General features: G+C 40.5%; 1 protein-coding gene across 2 annotated transcripts in view; it reads right to left on the bottom strand.

Moving 5' to 3' along the window:
* PRDM16 (PR/SET domain 16) overlaps positions 1-23,469 on the bottom strand; it is a 353,263-nt gene that overhangs the window by 170,534 nt on the left and 159,260 nt on the right. For both annotated transcript variants that reach the window (XM_075520498.1, XM_075520499.1), the window contains exon 3: positions 5,224-5,274. In XM_075520498.1, coding sequence (XP_075376613.1) covers positions 5,224-5,274 — 51 coding nt within the window. The remainder of the gene's footprint in view (positions 1-5,223; positions 5,275-23,469) is intronic.

Here is a 23,469-nt window from a genome sequence, read left to right as displayed (position 1 = left end):
TTATTAGCAGCTCTCTAACAATGGAAAGAGAGAAATGTTATAAAAAAGACTCTCAGACAACTGTCCACTCTTTTGTCCAGGGCTTATTGGAATGACGCAAGTCTATTCAAGAAAAGATTATAAAAATCAACTCAAAGCTGCCTCTGTTTGTGGCAGCTAAACATACCTTTATTTCATAAAGGTACAACCTATAAAACAAGCAAATTAAAGCTCTTTCTGAAATAGTAACTGTAAGGCAGTGATCATGTTGAAACTGGACCTTAACTACGATAACCGGGTATTGTTACACAATCTCACAGGGTTTTGTGAAGCATCATTAACCTCCAGTTTCGGTCACTGTGCAGCGCTGTCTTCGAGCTCTCAGTAGTCTGGCACATTTTATAAGAACATGCTCTCCTTTTTTAAGCTAAATTTAAGCACAGAAAAGCAGGTGATATTTTAAAAATAATTCAGTCTGGTTAGTAGAGTGACTTCTCTGTAAGTATGAAGACTGTTTTAAAACCCCTAAAACTGGGGGTTTGATTCTTCAATCTACAGAACTAAAAGATGAAGACATAGCACTGAAATTTGGAATTTTAAATCGTTACTAACAATTTTAGAACACCTTTTATTAGATATAGATAATAAAGATATTCATAATATATATTAAACGCAGAAATGCAAATGTATTTTGTGCGAAGTGCTGCAAATGCAGGAACTTTAAACAGCTCAAGCTACAATCTCTAGGTCAATCTCTCTCTGCGTGTATAATATTATGACAGACTGTGCTTAGGCCTGGGGGCGTATGGCCCAGCTAGTAATTGCTCCACAAAAGACAGTTAACAGTTCCCTTGCTCTTCTCTAACTACCTTCCTGACTGCTTATTGAAGTCTGATTTCTGACTCCTCTGGGTCATCATTCATCAGTCCTACAGATCCCACTGGGAGAGACCGACCAGACCTCTCCATATCCCTTGTTGCCAGAGGCCATTTCTGACGGCCCATGATATAGAAAATGTCTTCACAGCAATCCAGTGGGACAAACTATGGTTATAATACCCAAATAATCATTTTGCAAATTATCATAATTATCAATCAATCATCTTGTGTGAACAATGTGTTTCTGAAGTATCAGATGGTTCCTGTGACCTGTAGCATTTTGTATATAATAATAAACCTAGAGAGATTTATGGCCCTATCCCGCTTTGCATCTGCAGTAACACAACGTTAGTTGGGTTTGACTTTTGTTTTAGGAATAAAAGCTTTCCATCTACCTAGGCTTCTTGTTTGCTACTTGATGCTTTCTAAGAGGTCAAGATTTCTAATCTCACCCAGTTTTCTAACAGCAACTTTATTTTTAAAAAATCTGTGTGATTTGGGAGTAGAGAATAAATTACTGTGCCGCATAAATTACTTTTAGTTTATACTGCCATCAGCATTATATTACCACCTTCTAGTATTTTGCAATATAGGTATGAAGTCAGCCAAAGTAGGGGAAAAAATTGGTTTTGTCTTCAGTTTTTGTTTTTGTGTTTTGTACAATACCAGATTGAATCCAACTCTTTTGAAGCTGACAGCATCTCCCGCTCCCTGTGTAGTACATTCTTGTTAATGGATAAATTCAAGCTCTCGAGAAAGTCAAAGAATAAATTTAAAGCCTTTTGCCAAATGCCTATCCTATTGGATTTTGATAAGACGGCTATTGAGCTTTAATAATGTCTTCTATCCTTTTTCAGCTGGCCCTTAACATGTCTCTTTATTTGTCCCTAAAGCCTCTTCAGCGATGCCTTTTTATTACAAGTCTCTCAGCTTGCTCTCAAGGGAGACAGGGTCGACAAGAGTGATAGATAGATAACTCTATAGATTATCTCCCACAGATGTTTTCTCTCCAGTAGCCCCTCAGGCTATTCCCTCTAAGTAAACAGAAACTAAATAGAGAGTCTACTGAAGAGAGAAGTCCCTGAGGTCTCTTGTCACCACAGTCAGGAAAACAGCCCATCCAGAGGAGGTTGGCTAGGAGCTCTATACACAGAGTCTCCTTCAATATGATTCTCAAATCATCGTCCAAAGTGACTTTTAGAGGAGAGATAAATACACCTAGCATTGCTCCTTGGAAAAAAGGTGTCTTGTAATGGACACTGGCCTTGTTTCCTGCCGGAGGAAGTCTAAATCTTTCATCTCCCTCTGAAACTGAAATCAAAATGACAATGAAGATGGTAACCAGACATTTTTTCAATGTATTAAATGCAGCGGAGAAGCTTAGAAAATTCAGAGCAAGAGAACATGTGAGCTGCTCTCTAAGCAAAATAAACAGACTGCAGGAAGATGGCTTGGAAAAAAAGACGTTTGGGAATAGGGGACAATATACCCACAGGTGTAAGTTAGCTATTTGTGCACATCTCTGAATGTTTGCATTCAGTTCACTAAAAAAAGTGAATCGCCTATTTTAGCATTATTTTCACAATCGATTATTTGCAATTAACCAAACAGGATGAGGAGCTGATGTATATTTGTGCAAGTGAAACTAAATATCAGCAAGCAAAGCAGATAAAAGGAAAACTCGTTAGGAGTACACCACGTTTTAGTCTACGGCACAGCACATTTCCAGATACGGAAAAATGATCCTGGATACAGGTCCTTTAATAACATTGCTAGAAACCTTAATTCTTGTGAGACAACCACTAACAAACAAAGCAGCTTCCTGGTGTTAGTGGTCCCAGCAGAAATAACAGTAATACAACCTGAAAAATACTGGACATAGAGGGAAAACACTTCTTATTTTGCTCCACCCCAAAAAAGGGCCTGCTTTATTATACGGTGTAATAGTGTCTGCTATGCTACATCTTCAGACTTTTCACTGCCGTTCGGTCAATGAAAAGTTAGTGTAAGAGAGCATTTTTTTTTCTGGCAGCTTAACAGCAGAAATAATACTGGGGTCAGGTTTTAAGCAGAGATTGCTTCCTGTACATCTTCCTATACCTCTCGCTGCTATCATGCTTCCCCTCCCTGCTCTATTTTTTACTGTTTTTACAGATTTTCTCCGCATTCTACAGATTTTCTTCTCTTTCTAGTCCTTGTTACTACCCAATTCCAAACCTGTGACACTGCAGTCAGTCAGATGAGCCACTGAAAATTATGGTCCCTCTGTTTGGCTCTGACTTCCTTTTCGCCTAGGTTAAATCAGCCCACCCACTACAGTTACATTTGTCTTCAGTCACCTTCTCACCACCAACTTATCTCTGAAGGAACAGGAATAAATTGAAGTCAAATCTCAACTACTGTGTCTTCAGGGATATGACAACTGAATGATTTAGAGACGCTGGGAAAGGAAATCTTCTCCCCAGAGGGTTTTGTACCAGTGGAGCAAAATGCTAGAGTACTACTTACAAACAATTTTAAGATACTACAAAAATTGTGCGGAATGATTTTTCATTCATTATTTTTCATTTTCTTCTGACTGAAAAGCTGTCTAGCAGTAGTCTTTTCACAAGCCATAAAGTTTAGACTTGAACTCTTTACCTTACTGCTTTGACCTTTTTTACCCTAGCTGTAAAACCCTACTGCCCATCCTTCAATAAATTTATCACCTCATAAACTCCCACTAGTGCTTCTCTACAATGCATTTAAAAGACAGAAGTGGAAGGCCGGTCCTTCCCCCCTTGTCAAATATCATAATCATCCAGTTTTATACCCGCTGTACAGGAAAATATTTAAGGACACGGTATTTTTCAAAGACCTGTAGTTTTTGCAACACTCTCCTTTGAAATAAAAGTAATGAAGTCTAAATACAAAACCATGTATTGAACATATAAAGCTGCCACTCTAACATCTCCTTCTACCCTTGTTTCATACAAAGTCTGCTCTCTTTAGGGCAACGTAGATGCTGCGAGGCAGGGATGTAGAGTTTATTTGTGATATTGTAATTAAAGACTGAGAAAGAAATAGCTGAGCAGTCCTGAGCCATGGAGAATTTACTCCATCCTTGTGATAAGTGCGTTGTGATAATAGGAACCTGCCACCTTGTCACCATGTCTGTTCAGACAAAAGGATCCCACAGAGGCAGAGACAAACACCAAATGAGTTATGGAGATGAACAAGGTAAAAAGTTCAGCAGTATTGCGATAGGTCCTTCGCAAGGTCATTGGATGGTCAAAGGACGTTTCATATTGGTAGCCTGGCTTTCTAAAATAAAAGCTTATTTTTCTCGACTTGGTAAGAATAGAACGGTCCATACCGGCCATGTGTCTAAATATCTTTTCCCAAACTAACTCTGGAGCCTGACGAGTATTATATTTCACTTTGTTTGGCAGAGTGAAACAAGTGTTTCCTTTTAGCTTTCAGAGTTAAGAAACAGTATTGAAGCTTGCCTAAATGGATGAATAAAAATGGCAGATGTTGCAAGTTCCAATTTAAAATACTTTCCACTTTCAAAAACTCGTATTTTATGAATAGGACTGCGAATACCCACTGTAAGACAATTGCATATGAAAAGAATTACAGCTAGCTCATTATTTCAACAAGGACGCAGTACCTCTAGACATCTAGAGAGGCTATAATCAAATATGACTTGTAACACTTTACCTTAGTAAAGCTGTTAACCAAAAGATAGCCATGGAAAGAATGTCATTTTAGTGTTACTGAGAATAACCCCAACCAAAATAGTAGACTGGCTACTGAAATATGTAGTGTTGAGGCTGCCTCACAGCTACTATGAAGACATTTATACAGCTGGGCTGTATTTGGAACACATTTTTCTCTGGTCAGTATTAGAGTTTAAGCATCACAATGTGATGAAAAGCACCGGTAATACATCATATGAGTTAAATTTTATCCTTTCATATATCTATTCCCTTTCCCTTGGACTTCACATAAGCCGCATTTACATGGTGAAGTGACCTCTAAAAATTTAGCACTTTTAACAAAGGACCAACATTTTCTTTTACTGGAAAAGAGGTAAATGAGGTTTTTCGATTTGGACTGGTAGCTGTTTATATTGTAGCTGAATCAAGGAACACTTCAAACTATTATTTTCTTTTTCATAAATACTGGAATCACAAAAAGACAGAAAAATATGCCAACAGAACCACAATACTTAATCCAAAAAAGCAACAGCAAATATTGGAACACTTTTACGACGCTATTGCGATGCACACCTTTGTTCAAAAGTAAGAAGAGAAAAAAGCATCTAGGTGTATTTCAAAGCCAGACAGTAGAACAACTTGCGTAAGATTGATCCATATCCTACCTTTTTTATATTGCCCTCTTGGGAGGTCACCTCGGGATCAGTCAGTATTTGCTAAGAAAAAACAAAACAGAAAAAAAATTAAGTTGAATTGCAACTACGAGTGTTATAAAATAATAAAGATGGTGATGATGATGATGATTTTTAAAGGCCAAAACTCTCAACTGCAACACCCGCGACACAGATGTTTCAGAAGTTAGACGGAAGGCTTATACGAGAACTACTGTTACGTTCTCCCACACATTTTAAGGTTTTCTGTAGCTTCTACAAGTAATTTCTTTAGATTTGGCCGAGAGAACACGTGTTTCTTTCCCAAATGGCAGGCGATGTAGAATATGGGCACTAAGAGGATGGAGGCTCTCCAAAAGCGAGTGCCTCTGGAGCGGGCGACCAAAGCCAGCTGCCAGCACCACGGCTCGCCCTGCCGCCAGGCCAGCTCCGAGGAACGGTGGCAGGGTCAGGCCTGGTGACAGCTGCGCTGCCAGCATCCCCGTGTGACGCCGGCGGCTTCTTTCGCCTCACAAACACGAAGGCTCTCCCCTCCTGTAGCCGGGTGCTCAGCCAAGAACTTCACAGCACACCAGCAGCTGTCTCCCCACAGCGGGGACCGACCGTGGGCTCGGGGCACGGGGTGCTTCGGTACCTCAGCACTGCCAGCAGCTGCGCAGGAAGCTCTTTAATTCCTCCTCCAACAGAGGTGTGGCGATACAAGTCATTAAAACGCTGCCGAGTTCTACCTCAGATTAGATCTAGGTCAGCAGGCATTCAGGGAGGTCAAGTACCTAAACTTTATATCACACTGGATAGCCCCATCAGGATAAACACACTCTACAAGGACTTGATCAAGCAGCCAAACTCCAAGTATTTAAGTAGTTTCACTGACCTCAGTGGGGATCTCGGATGTCTAAGGTTAAACATATACTAAAGTGCGAGGGTGGGGTCAAGGTACTCGGGACTTCCAGGCCCAAGCAATGTATTTTGGCTACCACAGAAGGGCAGAAAAAACTCCAAGGAACAGAGACCAAAATGCAAGGCAACCCAAGATAAAATGAGAATGATTGTACGTTGCAAAGGAACCTTACTTTTAAAAAAAAAAAAAAAAAAAAAAAGGGCCAAGGAGGGTCTGTTGGGTTTCAGCAGCTGAGGATTTGGCACAAAGTTCTTGGACCCCTTTGACCATGCCCAGGTGAGATCGACCAATTTACAAATTTCAAAAACGTTGGCAAATATCTCCAAGCTCAGCTGTAATAACAACGTGTCACGTTTTAAATAGTAAGAATCCTAAACCATTCTGTATTTTACAACAGCTCTAATAGATACTGAAATTGTGGTTTAGAAAGTAGCTGAAAGCAAACAGGACCAAGAGGTGAATACCAGAGCAATAAAAATCCGTGTGTTCCTGCACTTGCGTGTCCACATACGCATGCTGAAATCTCACCCTGTATTACCGAAAGTTGAGTATCTATCACGCACAGCCAGAAGCACGTGTCACCGAGCTGCTGGGGAACTGCTGACTGTTCTCAGGTGCAGAGCACTCACGGCTCCCGTTGCTTTCATTGGGAACTGGCGACCCTCAAAAGCCTTTTGAGAATTAGGCCATGAAACTTTCAGAGCTGTAATATAAATATGCCTATGCTAAATGACTTAAAAGCCTTTATGGAACACTGCTGCTTCCAAATGAAGACACTTAACTATAATTATTATATGCAAAAAATCTTTAAATACAATTGGTTAAGTATGTGCATTCAGAGTGCATAATCCACCCGTTCAACATGACCATAAACGTAGAGGGGAAAAAAAAATCAAAATGAAGTGCAAATTGGGCTGTGGTGTAGTCCTATATAAACAGGCTTAAGAGTCAGGAATTCCTGAGTCTGAATCTAAATGCCAACACAAGCTTCTTTTTGTTGGTTTGGATAGATCTGCGCTCAAGGGGCAAGTTCTGTTTCTCAAACCATATTTATTTTTTTTTCCCTTCAATTCATAGCACATCCCAAATTTCAAAATTCTTAGAGAACAGAATTTCTGTAAAAAGTATTTCATATATATTAAAAAATGGTACTTCTACAGAAAAGCATCAGCGGCTGTTTATCTAACTGTTCATTCAGAATACTTCAAAATGGCTGGTTTTTGACAAGGTGAAATATTTTTTCCGTTTCCTTCTATTACAGAACTTCTGGAGAAACAAACCCCAATTTCATGAAGAATTTTAGTTTTGACAGAACCATCTCCACACTCAAACTATCAGAACACTCACGAGTGGGAAAAGGTATTTTTGCAGCGGTGGGAGATTCGGAACTCTTTTTAGATGGTATTTTCCATCCTTCCTTTACACCGGACTTTAAAAAAGAAAGATGATTATGTCCAAAACGCAACAGTACGGGACCAAGTTCCGCCACAGACTTTCTACATTAGTTTGGACATGGCCCATAACCTGAATGTGCCTAAATTTCCTCTTTGCCCATCTCAGTAGAACCGGCTGACAGTTTGACGTCGGAACGGTTTCGGTATTTGGTGGGGTGTGGCGTGTATTGTGCGCACGTAGGGGCAGAGGACAGAAACCAAAACCTCCTGCTGCCAAAGCACTGCCAGGGCTCTGGCAGAGCCTGCGGAAACCTTCCCGGGCAGGGGAGGAAACGTCAAAATCCTTCTCCTGCATTCCCAGCTCGGAATGAAAACTGTCTGACAACACCTTTCTAGACGGATGGAAGTTCAACAGTCGGATCAGGTACGTTTGCATCCTGTAAGCTCTGAGGGGCCAAGGCTGTCCTGTGAGATCGCTCTCTGCAGCAAAAGGAGAACCTGACGACTGCAACACTGTGATGTAAATAGTACCTCCTAATCAAATGAGAAAGGGAGAAAGAGGGAAAGTAAGTACCAGATGCGATGTTTATTAATAAGAATAACAAAAGATACTTTGAAAATCTACTCATCGGGTAATTTTAGCTCAGGCTGGACTTCATCTTATGCGAATGCCTTAAGACTAAATATAGTGCTTGACGTGTACAGTGGGCTGCACTTTTCCAGTTAACACAGATGTTCTTAAATGTACTCAAAATTTACACCATATGCTTTTTCTATCAACTGATATGTTGATTTTAGCCAAAAGAAAGACAACATGTCAGCAGCAGCCACGTCAGAAAGACGTGTGTTTTAGGAACCGGGTTGGAGGTGTATCTCCTCCGCCTGCTGATGAATTTCACTGCATTTCATTTCCTGGATTCAGCGAACTGGTGGCAACAGAATCCTGACTTAGTTACATTAGTTAGGGATGTGCTATAATTTTTGCAAAGCCTCCTGAATGTATACTAAACATGTCAAGTAACACCATGTGATTCTTTTTGAAAAACAGTTTACAAGCTGGCATTCTCCAGCTGCAGTTAACCCTAATTTGATTACATTACCGAGACAGATCACAATGAGCTTATGTAAATAGTAATGTTATCCATTCATTCCGTGAGCTCAGATAAACTGTCATTTAAAAAAAAAAAAGCAACACCAAAAACTTAAATAGGCACGGCTTGAGGCATTCAGCAAACCCGACGGCAAAGATGACAGACTAGAACCTGCCCCTGTTGTATCACTGTGAATCTTGATTTTTAAGAAGTATTTCCACGTCCGCTCCAAGTTGGAAACAGAAGAGAATGCCCAATAATTCCACAGAAGTCGGTATGCAGATGACAGCACTTTTTTCAATAACTTGTTTCTTCATTATCATCTGATTCTTTAGTAAGACCTCAATACCACTGAAGTCAGTAAGACTTAAAGCTACGCAAGCACTCCAGTGTTTCCATCAGTGCCCCAGTATCTGCTCTTGAAGCCCGCGCTTCCCAAGCTGTCCTGCTCTACGCCCGCTCTGCAGAGCCCCTGGCACCCCCCGTCCCTGGCCAGCCCAGCTCAGCGTGACGGGGACATCACTTTCAACTCTGGAACCCAGGCTGTGCCACCCGCACTGTCTTAAACCTGCCTCTTCTTCAGGGAACACCATGCAGCCGGATCATAAAAAAAATTATCTTGAAAACACTTATTTTGCCTTAAACTAGCTGAGGGGCTCTGATTCTCACTTGTGCACAAGTTCACGTTAATGCTTCAGATGAAGTCACAGGCTGTGTTCCTACTGTGCCTAATTTGCTGTTGTTAATAGGTAAGCTAGCCTGCTTGACTGAGACGCGATGACTATACTGTCTGCATGATCGCCCGGTGCACACGTGAACAACATGACACACAGAGCAAACATTTTCTTCCAGCCAGCTCATGATGGGCTTTAAAAATGTCTCAGCTGTGCTACTGAGAAACATGCATACCAGCCCAGCAACTACACCAACCTGATCCTGTGCATCCTCATCCTGATCCGTATCTGCCACCTCCGGGACATGGTCTCTAAGGAGGTAAAACCATTTGACCGGCTGTGATACGCACCGGTTAAAACACAACTTCATATTGCCATGGAGCTACCTCTCCTGTCCAGCACACAGACAGCAGCTCAAGCACTCACAGGCTCCACCTACTTTCTGCACCTCTATTCCAATTCGGCTCAGAACACTGTTATTAAGCTACAAATCTTGTTCTTCATCATTTCCATTAATTATTCCTTTAAAAGTTTTATCCTGCAAAGTCCTGAGAGTGCTGGTTCTGATCCAGTCAGGTATTTAAGCGAGTAGTATCAGTGAAATTAATAGAAACAGAAATGTTTGCACACAGAAGTGCTTTTCTGGAGGGAGGCCAGGAGCACAAAGCACCTTGCGGGATACAGCCCTCCAGCACAGAGCATCCAAACTCCTCTCAGGTGTTTGGAGACATTCCCACCTCCCGGTGCCCTCACCTCGGTCTCTGCAGCAGAACTGATTGTTCAGGACACTCCCCTTGCAGCACTTCCAGCAGAGGTTGGAGTTGGGATACGGGGGTTTTGGTATGAAAAAATGATTCTTCTTTTCAACTGTCTGCCAGTATGTGTTGGCTCACTTGGCTCTAACATGTACAGAGATTCTTTACAACTTTATGCCTGTCTCTATCTGGCCTCAGCAAATGTCACAGTAACATTCTCACTCCCTGGTGCCCAAGGACGATTTTACAAAAAAAAAAAAAAAAAGAAGCACGTGAAGTATTTTTCATTGTTACTATTTGCCTGAGACTGAGACATGAAAAGCCATTACTCATTATATTGACAAATGCTGTTGCTGCAGCAGTAAAGAGCTCATCAACTCTGCCATTAACAGCTCTGTAGCCTGCAAACAGCAAATGCACAAGCAGGAAAGGGTTTGTTTATTTATTAACAATTTGCCAATTTTGAAGTGAAACCAAAAAGCTGATTTGTGCAAAATGTACCAGTGTCACAACAGCTGGTGCTTTTCTAGTTCTCCCACGAAGTTTGGCATTTTATATAAAAGTCTTCTATAGCATATAGCCAGGTTATCAAAAACTCACTGCTGCTTTGCAGCAACTCCTTCTATCACATAGTCTAGATACATCAGTAACCAAATACCACAGAACTTCAAAACAGCACACAGAACCAATACAAAATCTGTTGAACTACTTTGCAAACAATCATTACAGAAATATGAAAAATGAAACTGCAAACTTTGTAAGCTCTGAACTCTCCGGGGAAGAAAAATATCTACTTGAAAAGCCTACACATTGAGGTCCAACGACTGAGTTGCCTGAAGTTATATGGTAAATCAGTGGCAAAATTCTCAACCATTTGCCCTCACTAACAGACTATGGAGCCTCCCAATCGAACAAACTGGAATTAATAATAATCTGATCTATCATCACCAAAGCTGTCAAGTCCTGAAATACAAATGGAACTATCAGTTCTCTTCTCTGCATGAGTGTTATATGGATGGCCAAACAATGCTCCATGAGCTACAATAGCTTGTGCAAAAAGCATTAAGGGTGTTAATCCAGTTCGTGATGTTATTTGAGTATTGGCAGGGAATGAGCTGGTTTAATATTAATTGTAATCCGGATGCTTTCTGTGTGAACATTTTCACCTGCAGTTTGCATATCTGTTTTTACTTTCCAGCACAAAGAGACACTCTTCATCTGAGCTTCCTGAAGTTCCTTAAACAATGTAATGATTAATGCCCATTTTTGATACTTGATGCTTTTATCTTCATAAATATAATATCACTTAGCTAGGAAAGCCTTGCCCAGGAATGCCTTTAAAACATGATCGTCCCAAGACCCCCCAAGGTGGACCTATGGAGAAGGTCAGAAATTATATATGCTGATGTAGGCCAAATGAGTTGATTAAAAAGCACTATAATGCTATTTGTGCATACAAGATGAACTCTGTTGGTAACAGACCTCGAAGGAATGTGGGTTCATGAGGACAGAAGAGCCATATGAGCACAGTATTAAAGAAAATACATATAAAATACACATAAACCTAATCTGGGATTGCCAGGTTTCTGTTGTGTTTCTTTACTGTCATTCGGTTTTCCACTGGGAAGCTGTCCCATCGCTGCACAAACTGCTACAGAATAAGCCTATTCAAACCCTGCAGCTCCTTTGCAGTTGGGAGCAAGGAGGATGAGCAAGACAAGCTTTTGAAAACTGCAAATAGCATGGCATGGGCTCACCCTGGTGATGACTGGAAGCATGTTGTGAAACTTTGCATTCAGGAGCTGGAACAGTCCTTTAAAACACATCAGCTAACAACCCTACAATAGCTAAGTCACAGAGATGATGCTCTTTCATAGTAAAGCCAGAGGGGGAAGGAACCCACCGAAAACCATTTCAGAACTTAAGAATTTTTTCTGTTAGCCATATTTTTAAAATACAGGGATTTTATAGCACTTTCTGGCCACCAATACACCAACATTTTGCATTTTCTAGAGTAAGTAAATTGGTGAAGCCCTATTAACTTGAGGAAATTTTCAATATCCTGCCTTGGGAATTTGAAACGAATGTGCCTGGAATTAAGAGGAAAGGGAGGAAAGCTCTTGTCTGAGAGGAAGAATTTCCTTTCCTGGCTGGTGAGTGAAGGAGGATGAACAGCACTACTCTGACTGGCAAGAAACAAGCCAACGGCTGAAAAGAGTATAAAGAATAAACCAACCATTCACTGCTAAGGGCAACCCCAGCACAATTGGGAACACTGTAGAGCAGCCAAACTGTGGTTTGTGGACCAGTAACAGTCTGCAAAGCCGTGGTATGCAATCCACAGACCATTTTATAACCATTTATTTTTCAGTTGAAAGTCTGAACAAAAAGATGGTACAGTGCTGCATGAAAAATGCTCAAAATTAGGAGGGATCCATGGCCCAAAATTTCTGGTAATCTGCCGCAGGGAACACCTCTGCACTTGCTCATGCCTCATGTCCTGTATGGCTTTATAGAGGAATTTTTCCTGTTTGCCAACTTTCAGAAGAACAAAATTCAGTTTACAGAGGTGAATCATTACAGGTCATTCCAGAGGGTGTTCAAAAGAAAGGAACATCCAAAGTCATCTTTTAGTAAGAAACAGCACCTTCGTATCGCACGAAACAAACTTCTGCGCATCCAGGAAGGTGCAGGAAATTGTCAGGGGTAGTTAATGTTAAGAAGAATGAATGTCAAACATTAAGAATATGTTTAAGAACAAAGACTGCCAGAAAGAAAATAAACGTGCAATTTACATACATGGTATCGCAACTTCTGTATCCCTTTTTAAAGACATAACTCCTCCGTGACATTGTGATCAAGTTCAACTCCAAATACCAGGAAGTTAAACAGAATCTAATGGAGAGCATTTGTAATAACTTCAATAAGCTGAGGACTTGAGACTTTCAGCCAAGACAAATAAGAGAGGGTACTGATTAGTAAATGTCACCGTTTCTCTTGCCAAGCACTCAGGGACTGGTGATAGCAGAGTATTAAATATAATCTCACAGTCTTTAGGGGCTCTTTGATTTTATATTGCATTCTTATCAGGTTCTTAAAGTCCAGTGTTAATGAGCATGAGAAATGCACTTAATAGTTTGGCAGTTTCGCTAAAAGAAAACGTATTTCATTCATTACATGTGTTCCTTGGATCCAAGTTAGAGATGCATTTCCCTTTTATATGGCGGCACATCTAACCTCGCTCTATGCTTTTTCTCCATTTCAGCAATCCAACATCACCTTTAGCAACTATCTATTTACTATTACTATTCGAAGAAAATAGGTTTTACCAACTACAGAGAATGAGATCTTTAAGGACCCTGAAGCGGAGACGAAACATTTACATGCTACGTGCACACCCACTGCATCCCCCTTTTGCAACATACAGTGATTCCTGAAAGAAGAGTAAGTCCCAAGTCATAATATAAGCCTGTAAGTTTTTTGTCTAGTATTTTGCTCACTTCTTGAAACACCTCCCAGAAAAGAAATATGTAACAGTACACATGAGAAAAAAGAAGTTTAGATTAATTATTATTTTATTTTTCAAATACCCTTACAAATATTATCTTGAACTGCCTTTTTCCTGAAGGGAAATTCCATTATAAAACTGAATTCTGAAAAGATGAAAGGGACACTTCTCTCTCTGTCTAGCGCTGAGCCGTGTGTACAGTTCTAAGGATTAAAACAGAAGTTGTAAGTATTGGATTGTATCTGTATTTACTCAGTTTGTTCATCTTCAAACCTGGGAACATGCCTAGCAGACTTTTATGCTAAATAAAATATGAGATCCTCTGACACCATGTGCTTCTGAACTGCAAACCAGTTACATCTTCACTCTAACTGTAGAGAAAACAGTAGTAGAATGGAAGCTTAGGGTCATCAACTCTAAATTCTGTCTGCCACAGAACTACATAACACAATCACTTAATGTATCTAGAGCTATTTATTATCTGAGCACAAAACCATCTTGCAGAGTGAAGTGTAATGTTTTGGTTAACAGATAAAGCTCTGCTGTTTGCAGCAATGTAAATGGATTGGACGGTTAGCTCTAGTCATATATGATCCATCTATCTTTTGTTCTCGACCCTTTTTAGTTATAAAAATGACCTTGATATTGACAGAATAATATAAATGAACTTCCTCTGTTCTTCATATATTGATAACCTGTTTGTTAAGATGATCAGTAATAATCATAAGTAAATAAAGAGAGAACATACATCTTCTTGTAATGGCAATGCTGACATGCACTTGATCTGACGTATGGGGACCTCTGGGCTTCCGCTGAAGAGCTCATACTTCATATTAAATTGCAGCCTTTCCATCCAGGACGCACACTGACATACAAATCTATATAAGGCAATGCACTCAAATCTTAGTATCTAATCATACCTGTTATTACTAGGATATCTTAGAAAACACCCTCAAAGGGAAGAAGTGTATTGAAACGGATTCAACAAATATACCATCTAGTCCCTAGAATAATTCATTATTCAAACACCAGTCATTTATGCCTCCCTTTGGGTGAGGTTCGTACACAGCTCATCAACTGATTTGCCTCATTCTTGGTACCACTGGGGTGGCTTTCATTTCCAATTTCTTTGGCAAGACTTTCAGAAACTCCCTGCCCTTCTCCGTTCAGCGGCAGAGGTTAAGTACCTTTAAACCTATATGGCAACATCAACCCTGTTTCTTTTTTCCTACAAAATCCCCTTCACCATAGACAAAGTCTTGCCACTGATGCTGAAACTGATTGGCACCAATATTATAGGAAACAGGAAAGTCTCGGCACTTCAATCCCTCCATGCGTACAGTTGCCAAAGAGAAGGACTAGGATTAGATGTACCAAGGTAAAAAATTTTCTTCTTCAGGTCTCAAGATACGGAGCAGGGCCAGCTGGCTTTGGCTTCTCCCATCACCCGTGCTGAATGACACAGCCTCTATCCTTATTTAAATGTAGTAATTATACAGTTCAGAATCTGAGAAAGAACAGAGAAAAATGACCTCATTTCATTCTCTTCCTCACAGCTTAAAAAGACACTGATAAGAATTATGAATTGTTTTACCACATTTAAAGAGTATATAACGAACAAATTTCTTCATAGGCACGCTTGCCTGTCTTGGTTCAAAAGCCAAGTCTTTTCTCTGCCCAAGTAACACACAACTTTGCTGAGCTCACGGAAAGTGTTCTAGTTCCCCACATGCAAGCATGTCAAATCACGAGCACAAACATAAAAGCCAACTTGCAATGCACTGCATACAGAATTTGCCAAAAACCCAGCTCAATAAACTGCATCTATATCTTAGAGCTTATCCTCAGTTCCATCAAAATAATGGCTTTCAGTGTAACCACCGTAGTGCACCAAAGCTAAATAGCTAAGCTGTGACATGTAGATTTTTGATCATTAATCACACTTGAAGGAAAATAAAGCCAATATGCAACGTTCCCACCAATTTCAAAAGTCTAAAGTGGGAAATGCACTGTCTCATTTAGCAGCTTAGTTTTGCTGCTCACACTGTGAAAGGAACGAATGAAAACAGCAGCCTTCCTAATAGCTGGTACCGTCCAGGGGGAGTGTAGGCTGTCTGGGAATGTATCCCTGCCTGGCACTCAGACAGAAAGGATGGGATATGTCAATTTGATACCCATCAGCAGGATAACCTAACTGTCACTTTAACATGACAAGGTCATAGTCAGTCAGTGTGATGCAGTAAGAAAAATGGCCCATTAAAGCCGGAGAAGGACTGGAAGAGAAACATAAGGCTGATTATGAGATGTTCGAGTCCTGTTTATTTTAGTGGAAGATGCAGATATTCAGTGCTCCTTTGCAGGGACCATCTTCTCTGAAAGAAAAATAGGAAGATGGTGACTAGCATAGCCACCGCGGGTGCCTGCCCCAGAGAGCCTGAAGGAAGTTTACATCACTTAACTCTCACTTAATTTAGCAAAGTAAGTCTTTGATAAACTGAAAGTATGAAAAGCCTCGCATGGGCTCTAAACAGGAGGGGAATTTTCTGTACTAGTGCGTTTCTTTCGTGGTATGATCTGCGTTAACCACAAGGAACAGTTTCTGCTATGGTATGTGCCACTCTTTTGCCACTTGTCCTCAAGACGCACCACCGCTCACATGCGGAATAAGTACTTATTCTGAGTTGGGAAGTTAACTTGAAGAGGAATTCCCTGTAGTAGTGTTCTGTGCAAGGAAAGAGAACAATACAGGGACAGAAAAGGGCACTTTGTCTTCCTTTATTCAGAAGTAATATTAAGCAAATGATACTCTCTGTAAAGAAAAGTTAATACGGAATTATTCTGTGGACTAACTTCAGACATCGGCACAATCAGTTTCTTATTTAAAAAGCATACAGTGTTGTTTTATCTGAATTGATAGGGGGTGCCAGGTGAGCTCCCTTTTAAGAGCTGTAGAAACAATCTCAGACAGAACTGGATAATATTATGCTTGGAATGATAATATTGTGTTTGGAAAAGGTCAATATTTTATTTAATCAGCCAGACAGAGAGTGGGTGGCAATTTCAATGCATTTTCTTGAGACAGGAATTCAGGGAGTCCAAACGGAAATAAGTTTCTGGTTTTTTCTTGGGCTTCTGATGTCTTCCACAGGTAGGAATTTGTGTTTAGAGCGTTCGAGGGCATGATATAATAGGGCTGGGTACAGCTCAAGTGCTTCTTTGGAGGGAATGCCATCTTGAGTGTGTACAGCGTCACTTGGCATCTGGTTTGTAAACCAGCTACATTTCAGGAATTGACAAATCAGAGAATTACAACTGCAAGCTAAAAAAAATTAAACCTAAGGTAATCTTTAATCTTTAGAGCATCTGTATAAACAGTAAATACAAACCACTTCTCAAAATAAATCTACGACAGCGTATCATATGCTATGCTGTGTATCATGAGCTTAGCAGGAAGCATGCAGTTTTCACTTTCTCAAGTATACAAGACAGTTACTGAGACACAATACGTCATGGCTACAAGACTGTTAGTTGGTTTGGTCCCATTTCCAAAACTTCCTAAAACAAAGGCAGTAAAAACAATTCAAGAGTGAGAGAGAGAACTTTTACCCATGCAGATATCTGGCATTTGTCCCAAGTAAGCTTCTAGAAAGGATGGAACCTTAAGAGTAAATCCCTCAAAAGCCTCTCAAAGGCTTTTTAAGTAATTCCTGGGAGAGAGGACTAAAACCTCCTGGTTAGAAGCAGAAGGATGCACTGAGCCTCTCAAGAACTTCAAAGATGAGGGCATGTGAAGATTTGAGCTCATTAGGATCCCCTACACTATGGATGCCACGAGCACCTCTTCCACCGAGTTCCCAGCAGTGTATTCTGGCCAGACGAGCTTCTGCACTCTCTACACAAGGTGGGAGACATCCATCTCAGAAGCTCAAATCTGCTGCTTTCTTCTTCCAATACAGCATCAGAGCAAGACTAACCACAGCTGAAAATCTCCCCCAGCCGCTGCCAGATGTAGCTCAATACCCCTCTACACCACACACTGTACTGGAGACAAATTCTGGCCCTGGTCAAACCGTCTTGTAATGTGGCATTATGGCTTAGATATAGAAGCTTTTGCTTAAGCTTCTGTCCCCACACTGAATCCCACAGGAAAAGCGCTGAGGATCTTTTTCTTTCCCTTCCCTCTGTTTCAGTTACAGTACCAGCTATAGCTGGCACCTACCTTTGCCTTTTCCAGTGAATCAAAGTGCAGAAGGGAGGCCTGAAGACTAGAACCGGCAACTGACTGTCGGCACAAGTGCCCTTCGGCGCCGAACTGTACTGAATGCTTTGTGCTCTGGTCTTACGGTAAATGGCAATCAGATATCTTTATTGTCTATGTTCTCCATCATATATTTTTCTTTTCTCCAAACTGAACAGTTCTACACTTAGTCTTTTCCAGAGGGTCTTTCCACAGCATAGCTCATTCTTCTGCTCTGCCCTTGAACCTCCTTCTGCCAAAGTCTCATTTCGGGCACCACTCAGACTGTTTTCCGGGCAATGGCATCCTCCCATCTGTTTATATAACAATTCTCTTTTCAATGTGACTTGAAAGAATGCGTTCTTTACACATTCTCACATTATATCTGCTTTTCCAGACAGCTGCTGAACTCACAGCAGAGAGTTTCAGGCATCGGGGGGGGTTTGTTTTAAAAGTACATACAATAATAAAGCGATGAGATATGTGAAAACTGAGATGGACAGTCATACAACACAGCTTCAAAGTCTCACAAACCACAAAAACCACTGTACATTCTGTTTTCTACAGTGCTCTAATGCACCCCTGATTATCAAAAAGCTCCTTTTGAACATGAGGCTACAATTCTTTATTTTTTTTTGCTGCATTCCTTTTATCAGCTTTTCCAGATGAGCTGCTGGAGGTGTGAGGGCAACATACCCTGAACAGCAAGACCACAGTCCCAATGCGACAGAGAATCAAGAGTGATGACTGATTACTGGTAACACCACCAGTTACAACAGGCTCCACTGCAAGAGAAAGCCTACTGTACAGAGCCTCCAGGAAACGTAGGGGGGTTAAAATGTGACCTCTCCTTTAAGCACCCAACTATCACTTCCTGTGTGAATTCTGGATTTGGGGTGATTGCAAGTCATAGGATCCAGAAAGTTAAGATCTGTCTCTGCAACTACACCAGGAGATCCTGCTGCACTGCTATAGAGGTATACAGATCCCCTGTGCTGCCCGGCACACAACTGGGATCCATCTGTCTGGTACAGGCGTACGTGTGCTGGAGCAAACAAGGTTTGCTCCTTCTTTAAGAACACCAGAAGCACCTACCCTCTCCACCAGGACCACTTCTGGCCTCCAAGACCAAAATGGGCTTTTATTCCCCAAGAGAGAGGCAAGCCCTAATCTAGGCAGAACACTGATTTAAAGAGCCAATGAATAACTAGAGAAATTAGCTTATAAATACAGCGAGCACATCGTTTCCTGAGGTCGGAAAACTTGACCATGATCTGTCTGCTCGCATTTTCTTGATCAGACATCTCAGTAAAAAGACCTCACAGCCAGCCACTTCAAAAAGACACCTGCCAAAGTGCTTCCCCCCACTTTGACTGCAAGCTTCAAGCAATGGCCCTAGCTATCAGGGTGTTTGCTCAGAAAATTCTGAAATCTCTGCAGAAGGCTTTCCTGAACTAAGCCAAAATGGCTAATAGATTTTTTTAAAAGTTCCATATGTTATCCTTAGTAACTCCAGTTGTTTGCTATCAGAATTAAAATGGATTCTAATGTGGAGCTTCTTTCAGAACAGTACCAGACCAAAAAAAAAAGGACTTCTTTTTCATTAAAAGTTTTGAAAAGCATGCACAGCCCTCGTTGTTAAACACTCCAAGTAGAGTTCTGAAGAAAATCTTGGAGATCCAGCTCTGAGTATTGATTACAAGGAGCTTTTTAATCTTGTGCCAAAAGGAACATTGAGGCTAAAAGATGGCTCCGTACATGATCCTGCCAAATAGCATTTCTGTTTACATCTTAAAAACTACCACCAATAGATCATAGACAAAGAAATGTCCATAATGTATCCAGATGCTGGAAACTGAATGTATTTAAGCTATTGAAGAGGGTTTAATGAAGTAAAGCATTTTTTTAACTGCCAGCCCAAAGTAAATAATCAGATTTGAGTATAGTTAAGAGATCCTATCTTACTCACCAAATAATCTGACTGTGCCATCAAGGAAGCTGTTGCTTTGTGGGAATAACATAACAGCAGTTTAACATTCTCATAAACTTGGTTCTTGTCTTCCGCAACACCCTAAACCTCTTGGGATTGAGAAAGTGTAAAGCAAGCACGGCAAAAGCAACAGAACTCCCTGGTGCTTGTCAGTCTGTACTGCTGGGTCACCAGGGTCAATTGGTCCTGTTTTGACTTAAGGAAGGGAAGGATGAACTCATTAGCGAAAGGCTGCAGTGATTTCCCCCTCCTCGCCCATGGCACCTGTTCGGACCAAGTTGGAAACGGACCAAAACCTGGCAAGTCGGACGGTCCCGGCTGCTCCTCCTCCCAGCACAAACAGATGAACAGCTGTAAAACGAATAGTGCGGCTTTTACACAGAAAAACATGATCATCCTCAACTGAACGTTCACACATTTCTTGTTGAAGGCTATTTTACTGCTTTGAATATTTGGCATCGTGCTGTAGATTGTGCTAACATTCAGACAGTTCCATAAGGGGCTTTGAGGCTTGGGATGAGTTTGTGGTGTCTTCAATTTCTCACAAGACGCCTCCTCACCACACCCTTCCATTCCAGGCTTCCTAAATATCACCACTGTATTTAAGATGTGCATTTTTATCATGCAGAAGTAATTTGCATTTACTTTTTTTTCCTTTAAAACAATAAAATAATGATTTCTGGTATTAAGATAAGCAATGGAATAAAGCAAAGAAGCAAGAAAAAAAAACATACTATATTATATAATTACTTATTTTGCTACAGCCAAAGCTGTCAATTTGACTGTAAATTTATAATTCACAATTGTATATCCTCCTTCCCTAATTCAGGCATTCAGCCTTTTGGTTAGAAGAACATTAAAATTATATCCGAAGCAATAATCTGGCTGACATTTAGCTGGGACAGGAGCTCAACTTGATTAATCCCTCACCTTCAAAAGACTTACTTTTGTGCTCTCGCTTTCGCCAGGAGTGTAACGACAGTGGCATTATCTGCCAGTCTATACAGTTTCTAAATAGTGTTTTGGTTCAAATAATAAGAAGTGAAAAGAGAACTTTACAGCAGCGTACCCAGGCTGTACTAGTTGGTGAAAGTACTAAGAGTTTAATTCACTCTTCTGAAAGTGAAAGCTATTTGAGCAGGAGTCCTCAAAAACAAAAAAAAGAGGTAAAATATCTGCTTCAACTGGTGCATAATAAGCGCATGATTCAAACTAATACAGATAATGTAGTTTTTTTGGAATAAGTTATTCCACAACTCTAAGTTTTAAAAGTTTGGGGTTTTCACGTTCTTGAAAGCCTTCCAGGATATGTCAGAAACAGCTGTACGCAACGCAACCCTGGCAGTCCGGGGGGCCTTCCCGGTAAGCTCAACAGATAGATCTACCGCGTGATTTTATTCAGACAGTACAGCGGATGGTGTTCTACAGGCATTCTACATGGAAACAATTCTTCAGGTGAAAAAGAACATTCCTCCTTTATTGGAAAATAAGCATGAGAGAACATTTCCATGCCTCTCTTGCTCTCAGAGCCACCTCTCTATACAACCAGTGTAACTTTTATACTATTTTTCACCTTTGAGGATGCACAATGAAATGACCAGGTGAGCACAGACAATAAAATATAGCCAAAGAAGGAACAATCCAGCCTTACTTTTTGGGTTTCCTTGTGCATGTACAAAAAGAGATGATATTCCGTAGAGGGAGATTTGGCCCTGTAGAATTGCTGTCCTAAGTCACTTTAAAATAATACACAAAGCAGCGTTTGCAACATTATCTCATGATGATCTCATGATCAACACTAGAATTCAAGTTATATGCATATGAGTTATATGCATTTATTTCTCACGAATTTCGCGCAATCTGGTTCAATTATGAATTTGACTGCTTTTTTTGCAGAATATAAAATCCTTTTCCTTGCACCACATAATTGTGTTCCATGGCAGAACTGGTATTCATCATTGCCTCGCTGTCCCCTAACCTAAAAGATAAAACATCCACAGGGTAATAAATGTCAAACTATGATTATTGATGCTTTCAATTAAATTGATTATCTATTTGAGCTGCATAGCATGGTGATTTATTGCTGTCTCTTTACGTTGCACTTGGCAAAACGGCTTCCCTGAAAGGTGAGCATTTTGACTGTTTCAACAGATTTTCTATTAAATCTGATTTTTCAGAAGTGGCTCACAACCATCCCAGTGCTTGGTTAACTGAAATGGCACCTGATCGAGTCTGAAATACGCTACCTGTTTTCTGTTATCTTCTGGAGCATGGAGATTAGGAAGCAATATGTGAAAACAGAAGAGGAAAACTTTTGTTTAAGTGTTAATGGAAGGACGGAATACATCCTTGATTTACATCCCTCATTCAAAAACTTTTATTTACAGACTATATTAGACAAAAAGTGTGTGTAATCTTGAGCTTTGTTGAGTACTACCCACCTCAACAGAGAGATGAGATGACCTTCGACTCGTCACTGGCATTGTGTTTTTATTAGCTCCAGATAACAGGAGCTATAAAATTTACAGACATTTGCTCACCAATGATAATCAGCAGCTGCCTCACAAACAACGCTTTTGTTAGCTGCGTCATGGCTAAGGTGACACAAGCTGGCCTTTATCTGATAATTTACTTGAAGAAATGCCTTATGTGGCTGGACAACCTAGAACCAGCTTCCACTGCGGTTGTTTCTCCAAAGCACAGTACAGTTTGTTTCAGTCTGTTTCAAAAAGCAAATCTGGCTCAAAACCACGCATAGTCTCAGCAAGCTATGCATCTTTTGTGAAATGCAGGAAATTAGCATGAGAAAATCATAATTATCTTAATGTGCTGTTCTTGCTAGCTATGAAGAAAAATATGCAAAACTTATCTTCAAGCAGGTAGACTCAGAGAATCTCAGTAACAAACCCTGCCATTTTCATGGGAAAAAAAAAATCAGTGCTGATAAGCCATTGACTTTACATTTGAGAGAGGGACAAATTTTTCTCCATTATTCCCCACATCTGATATTTCCAAGTAACGGGGAAGCACCACAGCAGATAACCTTGTGACTGAACTTCCTGGTGCAACACTACGCCTGACCAAGTTTCCCACCATTTATTACCAGGGGCACCCAGGACAAAAGACTGAAGCCGAACTCTGCTAGCTAATACATAAAATACGAAGATGAGTCTGCCTAAAAGACCTTGCGAAATAAGTAAATGCAATAGATGAACAGTGAGAACAGAAAAAGAGAAGGATTACTATTCCAATTTTACAGGCAAGACTGAGACAAGAAATTAGGTGATGTGCCCAAATCACAGTCTCTGGCATTTAGAAATTGAGTTTCAAGCTCCTTAGACCTAATCTTAACAATAAGGCTGTCATTCCTCCTCAGATGCAAACACCTTTGACCCCAGTCAGCTCAGAATTATACACACATCAATTCAGACTTTGAAGCCTGGCTTATCTCTCAGTAGTGTAACTGTCCCCTCCACTATAACTAACAGAGCTATCTGAGTAAAAAACAATCAAGGAAGAAGAAAGAAAAACAAAATCCCTACAGCTCAGGTCAGAATTAGCTATTTTACATTTGCTATGTTCTACCTCCATCCTCACAAAGCCCAAAGTGCTTTATAGTTTCTGCGTGTATTAGGAATCTATTAAACACTACCTGAAATGGGACCAACTTCAGAGAGGAACCACAGCAAG

Source organism: Mycteria americana, chromosome 18 (genome assembly GCF_035582795.1).
Source record: "Mycteria americana isolate JAX WOST 10 ecotype Jacksonville Zoo and Gardens chromosome 18, USCA_MyAme_1.0, whole genome shotgun sequence".
Classification (NCBI taxonomy): Eukaryota; Metazoa; Chordata; class Aves; order Ciconiiformes; family Ciconiidae; genus Mycteria; species Mycteria americana.
The sequence above is the reverse complement of the archived record's forward strand: the minus strand, read 5'-3'. Positions and strand labels throughout refer to the sequence as shown.